Source organism: Chrysemys picta, chromosome 11 (genome assembly GCF_011386835.1).
Source record: "Chrysemys picta bellii isolate R12L10 chromosome 11, ASM1138683v2, whole genome shotgun sequence".
Classification (NCBI taxonomy): Eukaryota; Metazoa; Chordata; order Testudines; family Emydidae; genus Chrysemys; species Chrysemys picta.
Window position 1 is genome coordinate 41324850 of NC_088801.1, and position 20258 is coordinate 41345107.

General features: G+C 41.5%; 1 protein-coding gene across 3 annotated transcripts in view; it reads right to left on the reverse strand.

The window, feature by feature from the left end:
- Positions 1 to 2200: 2200 nt before the first annotated feature.
- GPR155 (G protein-coupled receptor 155) overlaps positions 2201 to 20258 on the reverse strand; it is a 55019-nt gene continuing 36961 nt past the window's right edge. For 2 of the 3 annotated variants that reach the window (XM_005300425.4, XM_042860723.2), the window contains 9 exons: positions 18125 to 18209; positions 17951 to 18041; positions 15947 to 16160; positions 14855 to 14962; positions 12731 to 12864; positions 10761 to 10856; positions 8899 to 8963; positions 8023 to 8160; positions 2201 to 4321 (listed from right to left, as the gene is read on the reverse strand). In XM_005300425.4, the coding sequence (XP_005300482.2) occupies positions 4099 to 4321; positions 8023 to 8160; positions 8899 to 8963; positions 10761 to 10856; positions 12731 to 12864; positions 14855 to 14962; positions 15947 to 16160; positions 17951 to 18041; positions 18125 to 18209 (1154 nt within the window). In that variant the 3' untranslated portion in view covers positions 2201 to 4098. Of the gene's footprint in view, positions 4375 to 8022; positions 8161 to 8898; positions 8964 to 10760; positions 10857 to 12730; positions 12865 to 14854; positions 14963 to 15946; positions 16161 to 17950; positions 18042 to 18124; positions 18210 to 20258 lie in introns of all 3 variants that reach the window. The other variant, XM_005300426.5, reaches the window with a different exon arrangement.

The window sequence follows — 20258 nt, forward strand, 5'->3', positions numbered from 1 at the left end:
TATGTAGTTGTTATACAAAGAGTTATAGAATTCTAGCAACTCTGTATCACCCCTGTCCCCATCAAAGTGATAATCATCTTTATGTAGTCAATTTCAAGAACTAAGTTCTTTCAGACACTCCACCTGCCATTGAGACACCTTGATGATTTGTAGTTTTACAAATCCAGGGTTACTCTTTTGTAAACTGTATCCTTTCCATCACTATGTGAAAGAGCCCACAAACAATAGTTGAAATTGCAACTGAGTGGAGTGCTGTCAAGTATACAAAGCAAGCTGAAAAGATAAGTTTTACATGCAGATTTTTAGGCTGAGTGATCAGAGGCGTTACAAATAATGCCAGTAGGTAAAACATTTTCTATAGAAGTTTGATTAAGGTGACCGTGACTTTTCTGTGTCTGTGCTAGCAAACACTTAGAACCCTCCACAAGATTTCCTAAAGGTTCAGTAATACAAAGAATGTTCATAAACTGTCAAGGGGATATTTTTGAATAAAGTGATTTGCTGTGTTCCACCTCAGCTCCTACTGAATGTCTGTTTTCGACAGCGAGCCATTGGCAGTTGTACCACTTTGGGCGGTGATTTTGTCACACCTTCCAGAAGGGCACTCAAATGGACAGCTTCATGTTAAAACTCAGGTACTGAAAGAAGCTGTTGGGTCAGAACTTAGCTCAAGCCTTAGTCACTAAGACTGTGGTGGGTAGAACTGTGAAGTAAGAACTGTACTTTTCCACATGATAGTGCTTGATTCATCACTGCATTACACCAAGTCATAAATTGGACTACCTTACTACTTGATCATAATGAGTAGGGATGTCCCGTTATGTGCGCAGCCTAGATTCCAACACGGCACTGACGTTTCGGCTATTCCCCTGTAGTCTCTATAATGCTTTTCCTTTCCTGGCCTAAAGTAATATGTAGTGTAGATGGTGTGCTAGATTCTGGAGGTGGGTGAACTGATGGATATTACGATATTTTGCTGTCATGCACCCTGGGATTTAATTCTTTCAGACAAGACTCTGGCCAAAATATAAGGGAAGGAGAGAAGGAACTATATTAAACTGAAAGCTAAAGTATCCTCTAGAGGGCAACCTCTGCACACATTTGGTGTAGAGACCCCCCACTCCCTTGATTTTCAAACGTTAGGGGAGGAAATTAGTTTACAAACAATTCACTGAAAAACATTATCTAATATTTTTCTATTGTGAAACCTAGTACAAATGCCCTATTTCTCCACTGCTTCCTTTGGAAAGGGCTAGAAACATACAAGAAAAAGTTAGGTAGCGGGGGGTAGCCCTGTTAGTCTGTATCCACAAAAACAACAAGGAGTCCGGTGGCACCTTAAAGACTAACAGATTTATTTGGGCATAAGCTTTTGTGGGTAAAAAACCTCACTTCTTCAGATGCAAAGAAAAAGTTAGAGCTCAGTGCTTCATTCTACAGAGTATTTGAATTATCGTTCTGCAATTTGGACAAACTTCTGCCAAATTATATACGGATACTGCCAAAGCTGATGTTCACCCATAATTAACTAACCTTAAATACAAGAGTCCAACAGATGCCATGTTATTAAGCTGATAATGGGCATATTCAGTACTTTACCAGGCCAATTTCTTGAATGGAGAACTCACCAAATTTAGAAAGCCAATTAACGGGAGTTGAGTCACTTAAAATATTTCACAGCTAGATTGGCCGCCTCATTAACTCAGGTAGGAGAACAGAACAATAGTCTCCACTTAATTGATTTCTTTCAACAGTCAACAGCATGCCCTCCAGCCAATTAAAGAGCGGCATTGGGGGAATTAAAAGAAGTAAAAAAATAGGATTCCCAAGTCTCTAGTGTTAGGAAGCGAAGTCCCTCACAGTGGGTACGTCCAGACTACCCGCTGTATCGGCGGGTAACGATCGATTTATCGGGGATCGATATATCGCGTCTCGTTAAGACGCGATATATCGATCCCTGAACGTGCTCCCCGTCGACTCCGGAACTCCACCTGAGCGAGCGGCGTTGACGGGGGAGCCACAGCCGTCGATCCTGCGCCATGAGGACGGGAGGTTAAGTCGGAATAAGATATATATCGACTTCAGCTACGGTATTCCCCCAGTGTAGACCAGGCCAAAGAGATAAAAGTATTTCCTATAGTGTTTGGCCTCTTCAGGTAACCCATGAAATTACAATACATAAACATTCAGAACCACAAGATAAATAACTATAGATTTATTGAGAAGTAGCAACATTCAGAAGCCAGAGATATTAACTGCTTCTACTCTTAAAACACACACATCTATAATTAATCCAAAATAGCTTGACACAGCTGTTTTCAGCTGTTGCAGTGTAACAAAATTACGCCATCCATTTCACTCATGGATTATGCTAATCCACCGCCTGTTACAAATGTCAGTTTCTTTGTTGTGGAAAAAGAAAATCTTAGTTTGTATAGCATACAATAGGGCACTGTCTGCATCAATGCACACAGCAGACTAACGTGCAATAAGACTATATATTTGACAGCAAAAAGGAATTGCTTTCTCAGTGTCAGTCTTGCATGCATGTGGTGCAACATCCACATTGTAGCTACTGTAAAGTCACTTCTCCTTGTATTGTGGTTTATCCTGTTAAAACGACTAATTCTTACTACTAGCAGATAATGGCCACATAAAAAGGTAAAGTAAAATCTGTGTCTTTAAAAAAAAATAAGGGAGGGGGGGGGTCCTGAGGGAAATTGCTCTATACATGTAGATACTCCAGATGAGGAAACAAAGCAGATTTTGTTCCTGTTTTTTCAATTACAATAGTGATTAGAAATTTTATGGCAACAATTTAGTGCTCTTGTTGCAGTTTTAAAAGGGCAGTAAAAAGGGCTATTCCATACTCCAGGGTTCTGCTTTAGCCATTTCAAATTATTATAGATAACATGGACTCAAACTCTCCTTTCAGTACATTCAAGTTAGATATGAATACAACATACAGTACTCGAGTAACTATTTGAACATTTTAGGGAGGTTACCGGGGTTTATTAGAATTTGATTATCTTGTATCCATGAAATAAAGCTTTGATAAAGACAATGTAATTTTCAGATACTTAGATATTCTAAAACCAAATTCAGAAGTTAAACAAGGATTCTTTGGATCATGCATTTTAAACTCATTACACCTAGTTTAGAGGTTTTATGCTTTGTTCAAAGTTTTGGGTTGATTTGGAGAGGTACTAAATATCTACCGCCCCACCAAGAGTTGCTATTGCTTCTAGGGTTTGAAGATGAAGGTGTAATTTGCTAATTACTCTGTCTTTGCAGAGTTACTGATGCCTAAGAGAAAATCTTTGGAAAACAAACTACTTAGAATTCATTATATTCTGTGATGTTTCTAGGGTTTTGTTTGGTTGGTTTGTTTTTTTAAAAACATCTCTTTAAGACTTGGTAAACTTGTATAAAACCAGGATCTTTGTTAATTGTTCATCTGCTCATTTCTCAGTTCTAATTCCTTGACATCATGATCATCTTCACAGCAATTAACATCATCACAAACAGAGGATTGTCTCTTCAAGGGAGGAATAAGCAGCATAAACTGAGAGGTAAAAATTTGAACATAGAGTTCCTTGTTTTATGCAAGGGTCCCAAGTAACAAGAGTGGGCAGGGGGGAATCCTGGTCCCATTAAGTCAAAGGAAAAACTCCCATTAACTTAAATGGGAGCTCAGGAATTCACCAGGAGAAGGAAATATTCTTAACATAGAATGTTTTAAAGTTTTTTATGTGCCATCAGCAGCTAAGTGCAGTTTTATTGGGGGTGAGGAATCGTTTTATATTGCTTACGTTCAAACTGGAAAAATAACTGAACTGTGAGTGTCTTACTTTGTTTTACAGTTACATTACTTAAAATAATTAAAATATTTTTTCATTAGTGAGCATTCAAAGCAGGCCATTTACTACAAATTTTCTTTAGGTGGAACAAGAACCACCAAATTTCATCTGCATTACAAGTGAGAAACACCCAATTCAATAAGTTGCATAAAAAGAAAATGCTTTAGATTTCAGTGGTAAGGGCAGGTGAGAAGGACAAACTCGCCTTTTGTTGCCTCCCCTCTGAATACATGCCCAATTATTGGCTTTCAGTCACTGTGGATCTCTTACGAATAAAACGGTAGTACAAGTACTCATCCTGAAATTCAAATTCGTTGGTAATGTGCTGGATCACTCCTCCTTTTGCCAGTCTGTCTCCGTACATCACAGCTTCACCACGGTCAGAAACAAGCCCAACTTGGATAAGCCAGTTCACCAGCTCACAGCCAAAGAAGATGCCAGTCGAGGTCTTTGCACCACACCTGTATGTCAAAGGAATGATTCACCCATATGTTCTGTAAATCTGCTATCACCACTGCATGATGGGGGAAGGCAAGGAAAAAATACGGGGAAACAAGGAAAGACAGCATGATAGTTAAAAGTATGTTAGAAGAGAACCTATTAATTCTGTATGTTAAGGGCATGCACATTTCATTACCTTTTCCTAAACGCCTCAATGAAAAGCAAAATGCATGCAAAGTTCTGTTATGCCTGTAAAATAAACTTTATAGAACCTACACAGCAATCCTACAACACCACACGTACACATACAAATTATTGGATACTTACTTCAAATGTATTAATTAGCATGACCACTTCTGTAACAAAATACCTGATTTAATTAAATGTAAAATGCCAGAAGCATTAGGTACTTGGGCTGCACTTTAATGCTCACCTTTTCTACTAGTTTAAATAGCCACTGAATAATTGCGTATATTGTAGATAAGTCATTTAATTTGCTTATCTTGCTGAATATTTACTAGAGGGAACAATTAAGAACAATATGACACTGATGCAAGACGGAAGTGTTTTGTTTTTCTTTTTTGACTTAAGCAATGAGGCAATACTACTACTATTTTCTAGACAGTAGTAGGAAACTATCACTCAGAAATTTACTTGTGGTAATGAATATTTCTGGTTATTTAAAATCTGCTCTATGGAACCTAACTGCAGAGTTTCTGAAATTTGAGCAAACAAAGATGATTAACAGCTACACAAGACAGCAACAACCAAGGAGCTTCTTTATATTTTAATTAAAACAAGCACAAATGTTAGCTTATATTAATGGAGCAACTAAACAAAGAACCAAAATCATAATAGTAGGATATCAGATACAGTATTATTAAATTAAAGGCAAAAATAGATGAATATTTAAATAAGGGATAGAGGGATTGCACCCATTTTCTCACAAATGGAAATAAGGTGGGAAAGAAAGGCTGCACAGTATATAATATTCAAATACAAAATGAAATACAAATATTTGATATCAGAAATTGGTATTATTTAAATACAGAGACCCAAAATATATGTGCAGGCTTATGTTTCACTCTTTAAGTCTGATTAATTATCATATGAAACAAACTATAAATGCAAAGTAGTAGTAGGGAGGATAAAATACCATGCACGACAGGCCCCGACTTTCCATTGTGCTGGGGGATCCTCAACCCCTGGCTCTGCCCCAGGCCCCGCCCCCATTCTCCCCTTCCCTCAAGGCCACCCCGCCCTTTCCACCCCTGCCCTGCGTTTTCCTGTCCTGTTCCACCCTCTCCCCTGAGTGTGCTACATCCTCGCTCCTCTCCTCTCCCCCTAGAGCCTCCTGCAAGCCGCAAAACAGCTGATCGCGATGGATGGGCACTGATTGGTGGGGCTTGCTGGCAGGCAGGAGGCACTGGGGGGTGGGGGAAATGCTGCTGGGTGCTTAGTACCCACCATTTTTTCCCCATGGGTGCTGCAGCCCAAGAGCACCCACAGAGTCGGTGCTTATGCTATGCACCATGTAGGTACAAAGCGCACCCCTGTCTATTTTGTAAAAATACTTCCTGATGTGCCATGTTTGCTTGTGTGGTAGGAAGCCTGCTACGTGAACTGTGTAATGTCTGTACCCCTATGTTCACCCCTTTTACAAGATTATGATAAATTTCGTACAAAATATGCCTTGTGAGATATCATTTGAAAACTCAATTTGCTGACCATTATTGTCCTGATAAAATGTTTATGGTAACATGGTGTGTAAAGATTCCACTGTATGATATTATTAAAACATGTTCCAAATCTGGGGAGCCATCAGAAACCAGTTTTCCAGAGACAAAACCTAGCCAATGCCTCAGCCAGGTGTCTACAAAATCAAATGAACCATCATCTGGTTAAGTGGCCATTCTTTGGCAGGAAAAGGATGAGAGTGAAAAGTCTACATCTTGACAAAAACAGCTTGGAGTTCCCATACAAACAGACTTTCTGTCTCAGCTGGAAATGATTCTCGGAGAAAAAACTACAAGAAGGGAGAGCAGACACCCCAAATGATCTCTCCCTTTCTCTCTATCCATGGCATTGACAACACTTGAAGAACAAAGGAAGCAGCACTGGACTGGGGGAGGATCCCGACTGAAAGGAATTCAGCCAGTAAGACTGCTGAACCATGTGGTGAGACAGACCTTTGCTTTGAATTTACTTTAGCTTGTTAAGTTAAGCGTTAGTTGTGTTGTACTTTTATTTTCTTGTAACCAATTCTGACTTTTACAAGCAATGAGGCATAGTCGCTGAAAATCTATCTTTCTGTAGTTAATAAATTTGTTTTATCGTTTTACCTAAACCAGTGTGTTTGGATTGAGGTATTTGGGAAACTCCATTTGGGATAACAGGATTTGTGCATATCATTTTCTATTAATAAAATAAACTTTCTATGAGCTTGTATTGTCCAGAAGAGCACTGGGTAGTACAAGACGTATATTTCTGGAGAAACTCTGGGACTGGGAATTTGCTGGTGTTGCTCTGCAGTGTAATTCACAAGTGGCTGGCTATAGCACTCATACACTATAGCTGAGAGGAAGTTACATGCTGGAGGCTGTGTGAGAGCAGACCACGAGTGGTTGCTCTTACATCAAACCCGTGTAAAAAGGACTCCAGGTTGGAGAACTGAGGGGACAGAGCTGTTCATTAGTCCCAGGGCCAGTGCAAGGAAGTTTTGCACCCTAGGCGAAACTTCCACCTTGCGCCCCTCCCCAGCCCTGTGGCAGCTCCCCTCCGCCCTGAGGTGCCCTCCCCCCCGCGGCAGCTCCCCACCCCAGGGAGCCGTGCAGCAGCTCCCCACCCCAGCTCACCTCTGCTCCGCCTCCTCCCCAAGCATGCCGCCCCCGCTCTAATTCTCCTCCCCTCCCAGGCTTGCGGTGCCAAACAGCTGATTGGCGCTGCAAGCCTGGGAGGCGGGAGAAGTGGAGCGGCGACCACGCGCTTGGGAAGGGGGCGTAGGAACACTGTAAAAAAAAATCTTGGCGCCCTAGGCAACCGCCTAGTTTGCCTAAATGGTAGCACCGGCCCTGATCAGTCCAGATTATATCCTGGGTAAATGTCACAGATTGCCTTACTTCATCCTTCTTTAAAGCATTACTCAAACATCATGGGGAAATCTGAAGCATTCTGATTAGAAAAGTCATTCCTGCCTTTTCTTTATATCATGGGTATTTGCAAAACAAATATATTTAAGTTATTCTGCTTCTGCTGCTCCTTCTCCCCCACCTTCCACCTCAAACACAGTTTGGGGCATCGATTTGTTTCTGAAAGCTTGTGTGACATCACAAGATGATTATAACTTCATATGAAGAATAAGCAACAAGAATGTACTTGTAAGGGGTAAGGACCTACAAATCCAGAATCACATGAGCAGTCTTTACAGGCGTAGCCATAGCAAATGCATGTAAGTATAGGATGCAGGATTAGGACCCCAAAGCTTTTTCTCATGCAAATACTTTTAGTCACAACAAAATAAGGTTTGATGTTTCCATTGAAGACAAGTTAACTAAACAAGCTGCTAAATAACTCATCTTTCACACTGATGTATACTGTAATTTGAAGACATTTGCCATGGCTGTAAACACTAATGGAAGTGCTATCTTATTATTCCCAGGCTGTGATCTCTGAACAGTTTACTGCAGTTTAAATGAACCTCTGTAAAGGAACAGAGCCCCACCTTCTGTCTTTGACAATGCTTCTGACACAGACATCTCTGTGATAACGAACAAACTGTTGACATGTCATCCTGATTTCCTCAGGTACAGAAGACTCTGCATGTTCTGCTGCTTCTCTACTACCCCAGAGGAATTCAAACCTGAAAAATAATTAACCAAGAATTCAACAAAGAAACTGGCAATTTAAAATGAAAGCTGGAAAAATATTATAGAACTCAGGAGAAAATTCTCTACCAATTATGTTATAATATAGTGCATACACTAGCTATTCATGATAGAACTTCCTAGCCCATATACTGTTGGCCTTTGAACACTCAAAAGCTTGATTCTAGCTAAGGCAGAGTGGAGGCAAGGAACTAGGTATACCTCCAGGATTCAGAACTGCCTAGACTCTGTGCAATTTAGGGTTGCCCATGGGTGGCAGTCCTCTCCCAAGCTCCAGCCACAACCTAAGTTCTTCCCACAGCTTGGGGCAGTGTGGGACTTGGGAGTCATATGCAGCTTTCCTATGTTTGGAGAAACAGCAGTGGCTTTGGCAGTTTCACTTATACTAGCAGCGAGAGCTTATTTGTAAGCTAAGGTTTAAACGTGGTTTCAGCTGAGCTTTTATGTCCCACCAGATTTTCAGTCTGGCACCCACTGACTGATTAGCCAGCAACAGTGACATTAGGGCATGGCCAGAAGTGTGCAGCTCACTGCATGTGTCCATGCCAATCTAATACCAAAGAGGCATTCAGGAGTGGCACCCTGGAAGGAGCATGGGCAGAAGAGGAGGTAGGAGCAGCGATGGAAGTAGAGGTTTAAAAGACCAATAACATTATTAATAGTTATCCTTAGCATTAAATCTGCCTAGGTAAGTGTTGAAAGATTGAATTTACCTTCTTTTGAATGGCAGAATGATTAAATGTTTATCCAAACCAAAAATACCAAAGGATATGAAGCCCTGGAAAAAAAACCACAACACAGAAAAATATCAGTATTATAAACCTAGAAATAACATTATTTCAGACCCAGGAAAGAAAAGACAATTAAAATAATCCACTGAATTCAGTGCCATCAGGATTGAATTTTGTGGCCTGGACACTATTTCAAAGAATCAATAGGATTAAGGATCCTTTAAATACTGGACCCTAAAGAGACAGACAGAGGCAGGTATGCAATAGTCTGTCAAAGAATGTCTCCAGCAAGGGGTTTGGTAAATTTATTCATGTAGATCGACATCTCATCTGCTACTACAAACACAACAACATCCTTCCAGAGCTATCTGCATGATAAAACCAGTTAAAATAAAGAGGATAATAAGTTGATAGCAATTTACTTCTGGAACACTTGCCCATCATACAAAACTTGCAAACAGGAGGCATAGCATGAACAGCCTGTGAAGCAGAAAATGCCATGGTAGGCAGCCAAAGAAAATTGGATGCGTGACCTGTTTAAATTAATCACTGCCCCTTTCTAGAAAACTTGATACACCTCACATTTTATCAACCCTCCACTGAAAGTCTCAGCATGTACTTTCCTATCACTGCTGATTACCAAGATGTCTGTGTGTGTATACACATACACCGACCCGACTCCTTTCTTATCAGCCTACTCCATATTCTCAATACATTCAGTGATGCCACATTACAGCACATGTGGCATCAGAATCTAATCCAAGGTGATGAAGTGTGACATAAGGACATACTGATTTGGGACAGCAAATTATCAAAGATGGCTGGAAAGGAGAATTTGTCCGTCAATGAAAACTTCTTCAATTTGTGTGCTAGTAAAATAATGACACACACACACAAGTGTAATGTATTTTGATTACATATTTTAAGAAGCTTGCCAGAAGACATCAGAGGTTTTTTTATGTCTCTGATCCTGCAAATTGCTAGCTTCTTCTGTGAAGTGCCGACCACCCTGAACTCTCATTGATGTGAAATGCTGATTGGCATCATCAATGAGAGCTGAGGACACTGCAAATCCTAGAAGGCACTAGCATCTCGTAGGATTCAGTTCCATTTTGGCTCCAAGAGCACTTCATGTTATTTCAGCAATGTTTGCACCATAATATCTGTTAAACCCAAGAGGAAAATATTCCCAATTCAATGCTTGCTGTTTTAGCCAAAGGACACCTACTACAAAGAATGAGTGAGGGGAAGATTTTCAAAGGTAGTATGGTCCCCAAGGGCTTGTCTACCTAAGAAAGTTGCATATATAACCTGATATAACCTGAACCATCTTTTAAAACAATATGGTTACACTCATACAAAAGGCTTAGTTCACTAGATGGTGGCTTATTTCAGTTTAGTTTAAAATGATTAGGAACAGATTTAACCAAAATGAAATAAGCCACCGTTATACTGAAGTAAGAGCGTGGCTACACAGCTTTTTGCCCCATTTAACTAGATTGGTGTGAATTCACACCTTAAGTTAAGCTGGGGCAACCTTCCACTATAGACAAGGTCTAGCTCCCTTTGACTTTCAACAGGCATTGAGAACCCCGCTGCCATTTGTGCCAGTGTAAATCACCCTCTAATGTCCACAAAACACTGTGCAGTTGAAAAGACTTGTCAGGTACACAGACGCCAAAACACTGAAAGTAAAGCACAACAGAAATTGGAGGTTTTAGCATGGCAGAGGGACTTCAGCCAACACAAAAGTGCTGTCTGCTACCAAAACATGCAAAGATGGCAGCTACCAGAGTCAACAGCGAAGAGCAATAAGTGATTTCAAAGGAAACATTGCTAAGTACCTGACCAAAATTAAATACAGCACAAAAGAACTGCAATTCCACGTAGAGCCTTCCAGGTTCTTGGTTGAACAACCACCACAAACAGCTGGACAGATTCTGTTAAAAATATAAATTGAGTGTTAGAAAATTCTCTTGTTCACAGAAGATAACAAAAAAACCTCATTTATTCTCTTTATGCAATAAGTCATCTAGAACAAAAACAGTCACTGAAAAGTAACCTGCTACATTCTTTGTGAGGTTCAGTAGCTGTAAATGGGACCCACATATTCTGATCAATTTTAAGGGTGAAATGTACCATCACTGCTGAGGGCCTGCACCTCTAATACCCTAAACAAAGGAGGACCTTGTTCTTTTATGTTAACCTCTATGCATACTTAGGTAATCAATAAGTAGTAAACCTGTCTGAGCCAATATTTCATAAGGCAGAAAGCAAACATTCCTACTGAGCTGAACACCAGCATTTTCTACATTGTTTCTTGCTTTTATGGAAGTTCAATAGCAGCTGAAATGGTGCTGGTATGCACTTCAGATGAACATAATCTGGAAAAACAAATGGTAGCTCATGTGGGCATAAAAGTGAAATAATTTTTGAGTAGCAAGGGGCTCATAGTTCATTTAATAGTTTCTGCAACTAAAAATCTGATAACTGATTTATAGATAAAACTGGGGCCAAAATTTCAGGTACCTCTATCTTGTGGACCACCACAAAAATTTATTTGTAACTATTTGAAATGTCTGATATACGATATTTGGAAAAAAGGAAAACTTGCTTCCAATGACCTAGTTCAGCAGTTCTGAAACTGTGGGTCGGAACCTCATTTTAATGGGGTGCCAAAGCTGGCGTTAGACTTGCTGAGGCTCGGGGCTGAAGCCTGAGTCCCACTGCCGAGGGCCAAAGCCAAAGCACGACCCCCACTGTCCGGAGAAGTGGAGCTCAGGTTATAGGCCCCCCCTGAAGCACAGGGCAGCAGGGCTTGGACTGGCTCAGGCTTCGGTGTCCCCCCCCGGGGTTGTGCAGTAATTTTTGTTGTCAGAAGGGGGTCGCGGTGCAATGAACTTTGAGAACCACTGACCTAGTTAAAAAGCAGTTCTGCTCTGACTAATAATGGCACTGTGGGGTTCAGTGATTCCTCTTAGTTTCTATATCAAATATACACTTTTTACAAGTAAAAATGTATGTTTTTTGTCAGCCCTACAAATTCTACTTGGGCTCTGAAAGTTGAACTGGGTTGTTTCCTTCTTCTGCATCACCACCAGCAATAGAGTTTCTGCAGGTCAAATCTTGACTTAGTTACACTCCAGCAAGCAGACTGGAGTCTTCAACGGTATCTCACAGGAGTCACTGAGTGGCTCTAACTGGAAGGTAGTCAATAATTCTGTTGATGATGCAGCAAAGGAATAGAGTCCAGCTTACTGGGTGGCTGTGTGGAGTCCACAGTGATAATATAAATAGCATGAATAGATTTTTCTGTTTTATTTTATACAGGTTCTTATACCATGTTTATCACCATCGTATTTGTCATCACTAAAGCAACCCGAATTCTGAATCCGCACAGATCTGTTCAGCAAGAAGGAGCCATTTTTAGGTAGCCCCTTTTCAAAGAACTACTGCACTTTTAAAAAGCTGACTATTGTGTAGTGAAGAAAGATATCCCTGAAAAAAGTCTGATGAATTGGCAGACCAATGAGAATTCAAATTTTGGCCCTCCCCATACTGTTGTCGGCCCTGACTTGTTCACTGTCATCTGCAGTGTTAACGGTACAGAGTTAGCACAATTACTTTTGTGATGTACTCTTCTAATGAGGGACAGAACTGAGACACACATTCATTTAATATAGTGCAGACTGAATTGACATTGACCCAGAAAAATGGGGAACTACAAGCTTTTTACTGGTCTACCTATATAGGTTCCTGAAAAAGTGTCATAAACCATTTGATCTAATCAACGTCAGAAAGAGGAAATATTTACAGCAAACAGGCCCACAATGAGAAGTAAACACAGCAACACGTGTCTAGCCAGTTGTTTGTCTCCACTCTGCAGACGTTGTTCTTCCTGTGCCAATAGGCAGTTTTCAGAACTGCACTGACTCTCACACTGATTTGCTGCAAAACATTAACCAGAATTTATAATTAGGCTTTTTAACTTAAACAGTCTGACATTCTGACCCTACTGTCAAGAAGTGTACTAGACAGCTTCTACAATACTCAGTCGAAAGCCACAATCTTACAACAATCCTTTAGAAGCAATGAGGAGGAGGAAGTATTGGGGAGAGATGGGAGGAGGAAGTGAACAACAGGAATGTCCACACACACAGCTTTCTTCATGTTTGGGACCTACACATTATTCAGAGCTGAAATGACTGATTTAATCATTGCTGACACACACTGTAGTCTTGAAGAACTTAGGAGTTCCTGGCTCCAAGTCCATGCACAAACTACACTATTACTTCTGGAATTGCATGTATAATATCAATTTTAATTTCTGTGCTGAGGCTGCATGCACAAAAAGGGAAATTTTAATGTTAGCTTTAACTATAAATTGTTCAGACAGCTGTCCCAAAGCGGACTGGTTGATTTCTGGTGGAGATAGTTACTCTCTCCCTAACCAGGAAAACTTTACAAAACAAAAACTTTTGCTGCCTAAATCACAGCTCTAAACTAGTGCAAAGTTTAGTCAGTGGTTAGCTCTGAGAAACTGTTCCTGGCAGTACTAAAAAAATTAACAGTTTTGCAGAACAAGTTTTTAATCCAACAATGAATTTCCAGTATAGTGAAAGTATTTAGAAAAACACTGTCGTTTCTAACTTGCTGTATATCCTAGCCTCGTTGAGCTACAGATTAATTAGTTAATTTCTTCCTGTTTCTGCCAGTATCAAAACTCTACACAGTTCTGTTAGCATACAAGTCTAAAGCAATGTACCATAACTCCACATCATTAAAGACAGCTATAAATACCCTTACCGAATGGATATTCCTTTTGTTTCAAACTGCAAGTTACAGGTGGTTATTAAAAAGTTCTCCGTACTTGCCACTAGATGGCAACAAAAGAACTGCATGTTCGGTAAAACAGTGGGAAGCATGATCAACTGATATAATTAAGGTTACACCAGTGTTTCCATTGTAACCCCTATCAGGCTGAAATCATCTCTGCTTGATTTGAGCAAATAAGGTTCAGCCATTTGGGGGTAGGAATGAAAAAGGCCACACACATTTACCAACTCCCCTCCCCCCCTCCCCCCCCCACTTCCCTGTGACATTTGTTCGAATGGCTCTACAGCCTAAGTGATTGGGGATAAACTGTGTGGAAATAGCCCTCACTGAGGAGACCCGATTAAGTGTTGCAGTGAGAAATGGTTTGGGTTCCAAAGAGTTCAGACCCATTGAAAGGTACATGTTGTGCATGCAGTACGTATGGAATGGAGTTGCCTGTAAAGTGTGCAGCTAAGGAAGGCTACAGTGTGCATGATCACTTTGATGGCTGTTGAGAAGTAAACGTGTGCATGGCCTGGACCAAGGGTTCTCGCAGGGTGCAGAAAGTTCATTGTGAACTATTCTTCAATTTCCATGGCTCTTTGGGCCCCCTCAAACACTTACTTTCCCAAACTCCAAATACTTGGAAGGGAATGTTCCATATGAGGGCAAAACACAGTCTACAGGGTTAGATCCAGAGCCCACTGAAATCAACAGGAAGACTTTTATGGACTTTGGATTAGGCCCTTCATGCAAACCCCAACAGGTTAGGACCAGGAATTTATGAACTGATAGAAGTGCCCTATATCTTGAAAGTCCCATCCCCTGTGTGAAGACTAGTGCTGAAAGATCTGAGGACAAATCCTCTAAAAGAGTTGCATTCTGTGCAGCTTTCTAAATTGTCTGTTACAAATTAATAGTTCTGGTCAATAAAAAAATACTACAACTGTCTCTGATGGCAGAGCGTAAACTATAAGAAGTTACATGATAGCAAAAGCCTTCTATTTTAATTAGAAGTTCAGGATATCCAAGTAGAACAGTTTAAGTGAAGACATCTCCCAATTTAATTTTTGCTACTATTGCAATAGATAGAATATTACATGAGATTACGTTATTATTGTACCTGTCTCGGTGGGAGGAATACAGCTATCATTAGTGGTGGCATTTGACACTGGCTCTCCCTCTCCAGAGCAGCATAACTCACCATTTATTGTTTGACAAGAACAGCAACCTATTAAAAATATTAAGTATTAAAGATAGTTAGTGTTTCCCTGATTTATAGTAATGTGATGGGAAACAAAATTATTCTATTATCTTCTAAAAGAAGAACATTGACTGAACATCTGCAAATATCCAAATTACTGACTGCCTAAAGGAAAAGGGTGTGACAATTCTCTTCCAGCTTCCATTCAGAGAGGGTCTTTTTCAAACTCCTAGGCTTGGTCCACACTGGGGCGGGGGATTGATGTAGGAAACGCAACTTCAGCTACGAGAATAGCGTAGCTGAAGTCAACGTTTCCTAGATCGAACTAAGTTTACTTACTTCGGGTCCACGCGGCGCAGGCAAGCTCCCCCGTCGACAGCGCTTCCTCCTCTCGGTGAGCAGGAATTCCGCAGTCGATGGGGGAGCGCTTCTGGGATCGATTTATCGCGTCCAGATGAGACACGATAAATCGATCCCAGAAGATCGATCTCTACCCGCCGAATTTAGCCTTAGTATACTAAAGTTTTCAAACACAACATTACACTATGGGAGCAATGTAGGTGCTCTTGGCTACATAAACAACGTAAGGGAGCACTGGCATAACTGAGCACACTAAATCAAAATGGGTAGGACAAGGAATAGTTTGACTGCCCTGAAAGAGATGGGTTAGTGGGCAGGGTGCAGATGAAATGGTCAGAGATGCCTGATCAATGAGATATCACATGGAGATCACATTCACACCACTATATTTTTAAATACATATACCCACAGTATTATGTATAGTGATAACTAAGAAACCTCCCTTAAGTCATCATCTAAACTGAGAGAAAGTGCACTATTAAGGTTATATTTTCACGCATCACCATAGCAGCTTAGTATTTCTCAAGAACTGACAAAGACAAGCTTTTCCCCTCCCCCCCACTCCCCTTTCCAATAGGTAGAGGTTAAACTCATGCACAGAATTATGGTTTATCCCCAGCTCCCAGTTTTTTGCACAGCCAGGCACTGTACCTCTTTCTGCAGAGGATTCTGCGAAAGGTGGAGAGCCACTGCTTGACGTCTGACTCTCCTCATTCCCTTCCCTTTCAGAGTTCTCCCTCTGGCCATTATGTGAATATGGGTTCAAAACCTCATAGTCAGTCTCCTGTCCATTTCTGTTCATACACAGAAGTGAGATACCTGATATCAGAATGCTGATGAATAGGGTCACTGCTGTGGTAACCATCTGTCAGAGGAAATCAAGAGAAAAGATATGCCTCCTTAACATAAGAAAACGTAAAAGCTTGTTTTTTGATACATTGAATACTAGTGCTTTCTAGAATCCAACCCTCCAGGAGCACCTAAATCTGAACAAAATAAAATGTATTTCTATATTTATGCCACAAGACATAAAGGCAGCTAAAAGTCCACTCAGCATGCTTGGCTGAGCTGATCTTCCTAGCCTGGATAACCCACAGATGGTTCTTTTTCTTTGGCTTTTGTTCTGTAGGATCCCTTCTCTCCAGGCAATGAGAGCTCTCACCTCCTTCCCGTCCTCCCCGCCCCCGCCCCATTTCTCCTTCTTCTGTGATTCTTATTCCAAGGACAAGTGCACTCTCTTTGCCTCAGCTCCATTTTCCACCCCCTCTCCCTCTGCAAGTCCAATTAGCCTTTCTGTCTGACAGATCTGCCATCAACACACAGTTTCAATTTGGAAATTGTTTTAGTACTTGTGACAAGTACCAAATTGACAACCCTGCAGACTCATGTCCTCTCTATGCACCGGCAAAGTAAAACTACAGCAAGGGGAGCTTCCTCACATTGCCCCAGCTGTGTACGTCATGCCAGAGACGAATGGACAATTTATCAGTAAGAGTGTAGTTCAGACTCCAGGCGCTTTCAGTCCTTGGTTTCTCTGCCAAGACTCCCAACGAGGATGCTAATTATTGCCACTTGGTGTAATGCTCTAGTAGCGTGGACACTTGTCTATAGGACATTGACTAATGGTCCTATAGACAGGTGTCCACACTACTAGAGCATTAGATGGTAACAACTTTAGCTAACTACCAAGCTAAGCTGGATTCAAACTGGTAACCTAGAGCAGTGTTTCCCAAATGGTGGGTAGCAACCCACCAGAGGGTTGCAGCAAAATTGTAGATGGGTTACAGGCCCAATGTGGAGGGGAGGCCTCAGGATCAGGGGTTTAGAAAGCAAGCCTGCCCTGTACCCACTGTGCAGTGGCAGCTCCTGTCCCCTGGGGTGGGGCCCAGCTCCCCCATTCCAAGCATTGTGACCTGCCACATGGGGTAGCAGTGCCACTCACTCAAATGTGGCTTGGCCGCCCTTCCATCATGACAGAAGGATGGTTGGACCAAACCTGAGGGACGCTGCAACCCTGTGCAACAGGCAGCAATGCCTGAAGTGGGGAGCCAAGTCCAGTCTCATGGGACAGGAACCATTACAACTGGGTGACTACAAGGTGGGCTTGGCTCATTCTCTAACTTTACCCCCGTTCTGCATCGGGCTAAGATTAGCGTCAGGGCAGAGGGTGCCGCTGCCCCTTGGCAGGTCAAGGCAGCAGGGGAGGAGAAAAGGATGCTGGCCTATGATTTTGCACTCCCTCCCCCCCACAAATTTGGACTCCAGGTGGGTTTAAAAAAAAAATTATCAAAATGCAGTTGGTGGATTACCTTAGTAAAAAGTTTGGAAACCACTGACCTAGAGGACGAGGGATTTATAGCCCATTATCACTCCCAGGCTATTCAGTCCCTGCTTTCTTTTTGTCAATGCTGCTGAAAAGGCTCACTGTTCAAATAGTCTTTCATAAGTGTTACAGAAAAACATTTTACTACCACAGCCTTCAAGCTGAGTAGTGACTATTTGATCCCTAGTATTTGCATTGCCAGTACTGTAAACTGTACTTGGAAGAAAGCTCTTTAGTTCTATGTAAAGCAAAGAGACAAAACAAACAAACAGTTTCTCGATAACGTACTGTGAAAGGTAGGTGTCAGAAGGGGTGAAGAGAAACACTCATACCTGATATTTTCCATAAAAAAATGCTGAGTCAATGCTATCAGTATTACGTTCACCAGTTATTAGTAAGATTCCCACTAGAAGTGCTGGGATGCTGCAACAGCAAAATACAAAGGGTGTCAAGAAAATAATTTTGCACGTTCTCATTTATTCTACAGGAAACTTCTGCCAACTTACCCCCACCCAGCTACGATGATAAAGCCAACAGGGATCTTTATTACGTCTCTTTTCTTTAACAGGAGTAAAGTCAGAGAGAGGAAACCTAAGAAGACAATAGAAATGTCTGCTTTATTACTTTTCATTAAAAAAAAAAAAAAAAGTAACAATTGAAGAGTCTAGATACGCTACAACTGGTATCCAATATCACACAGCTGGTAAGATTTTTTCTTTCTTGCTCCTCAATATATTAAGTCAAAAGCTACAATGTTTTTTCCCTAGTTTTACTCTGACAAAATTATACAAAAACTATTACTTTCAAAAGTTACATTATAAATAGGTATTTAAAATTTTAAAGACACTTGGGCTCACTGTGCAGTAAGGTTCCATTTACAAATGGTTTCTAATGGATTTATAAACATTTAGTAGAGGTCACAAGAATGTTAGACATGAGTAGTTTGTTTTTATAGTTGCTAATAAGGACATTAGTAGCAGGTGTTATAGATAGGTGTTATATCAACGTATTGACCAGTTGGATACTATAACAATTATTGATTAATTATTAATCTGGTATATATAGCTAAATATAAATATAAACTAATATAAACTATACATAATCAGAAACTCTCTACATTTTTACATATACATACTAGTGTCTTTGAGCTGGACTTCCAAATTCTATTTTCAGTCCTTCACAACTCAGGAAGTTAGCAAACTACATACTTCCATGTTTTATGCGAAAAACTGTGGATAAGATTTTTAAAAATGGTCAACCAAAGCTGAGGTCCCAAGTCCATAATTAGGTGTCTAAATAAGGGACCTGATTTTCAACCAGCTACTCCCATTGGGAAATGCCTTGCCTTTATGGAGCTAACTGTATGTGAGTATGAGTGAATGAAATGCAAGTGCAAAGAGGCTGCCACTTAAAACTGGTCCTGAGACACATGTATGACTGAGTAGTACAGGAGAGGCGGGAGGCCTTTTCAAGCCTGGCTAAAGTTTCCTCACAAGAAACCTTGTCTGTGCCTGTTCATGTTTTCTCATCAAAGGCCAATGAAAAGCTAAAAAAACATAATCTACATGATGTGGAAAATTCAGATAACTACATGGTTCTACATAGTCATCCTCACTGTCATGGGGGGCCCTGCATGTTGAGTGGGGCCATCCCCATTGACCCAGTGCGGGGTTGGTACATCCCATCACACAGTCATCGGGACTCCCTGTGGGATCAGGTAAGTACAAGGAGGGCTCGGGACCCCTGGCAGGACCAAGCAGACAATAGACTATGGCCCGTGGGCCTCCTGGCTGGGGCAGGCAATAGCAGTTGGGGTTTTGACCCTCTGAGCAGGGTGGAACAAACAGTCAGTCTGTAGCCCCTGGGTGGGGCAGAATAAACAAGCAGTAGCCACACCTACTGGCAGGTGGGGTGGGGGTTGGAGGGGAATCCAGGCAAATTCCCAGTTAAGAGTTTAAGCATCAGCTTCTATCACATTCCCTGGGTCCTTTCTATCGCAAGGTGCATCTCGGGCCTCTCCCCGGCTGGCAGTGGCTCAGCGTCCCAGTCAGTCTCTGCAGTTGGCTGGTCATCCACAGCGTGGTCCAGGTCCACAGTCCCCACCATTTGGAGAGTCACAGGTGTCTCTGCAGGAGCCTGCAGCACACATCGTTCCTCCTCCCCAGCCAGCCCAGACTGAGCTGGGTTGCCTCCTTTTATCTGTCCCTTCCACCTTGAGCCTGTGCAGCAGAAGCGAGGTCTGTGGTCTCTTGGGCCCACCGTTATTGGGCAGGCCCTGTTGGCCCCATGCAGGGTTGGTACACCCCGTCACACTCACATTAGGCTATCCAAGTATCCTGCCTCATTCCTTCCACCTCTTTTGGTCTGTTTTGCCACTGTCTCCATCCTTAAGAACCTACAGAAAACCCACACACTGTTTATGAAATGTTAAAAGGCTAAACCCCACTGTTCACTCTGTGTTTGCTTTTGCCTTTAAGGCATATTCCTGCAATTTGTTCAGTACAAGCAGGCTGCAGCATCTATGCAGAACTGCACTCAAGGCAACGGAGCTCTGCATAAGCACAGCAATCTGTCTACAAACTACCAATTGCAGGATCAGGGCCTTAGTCTGTAAGCTCCTCAGTGCAGGCATGTATGTTT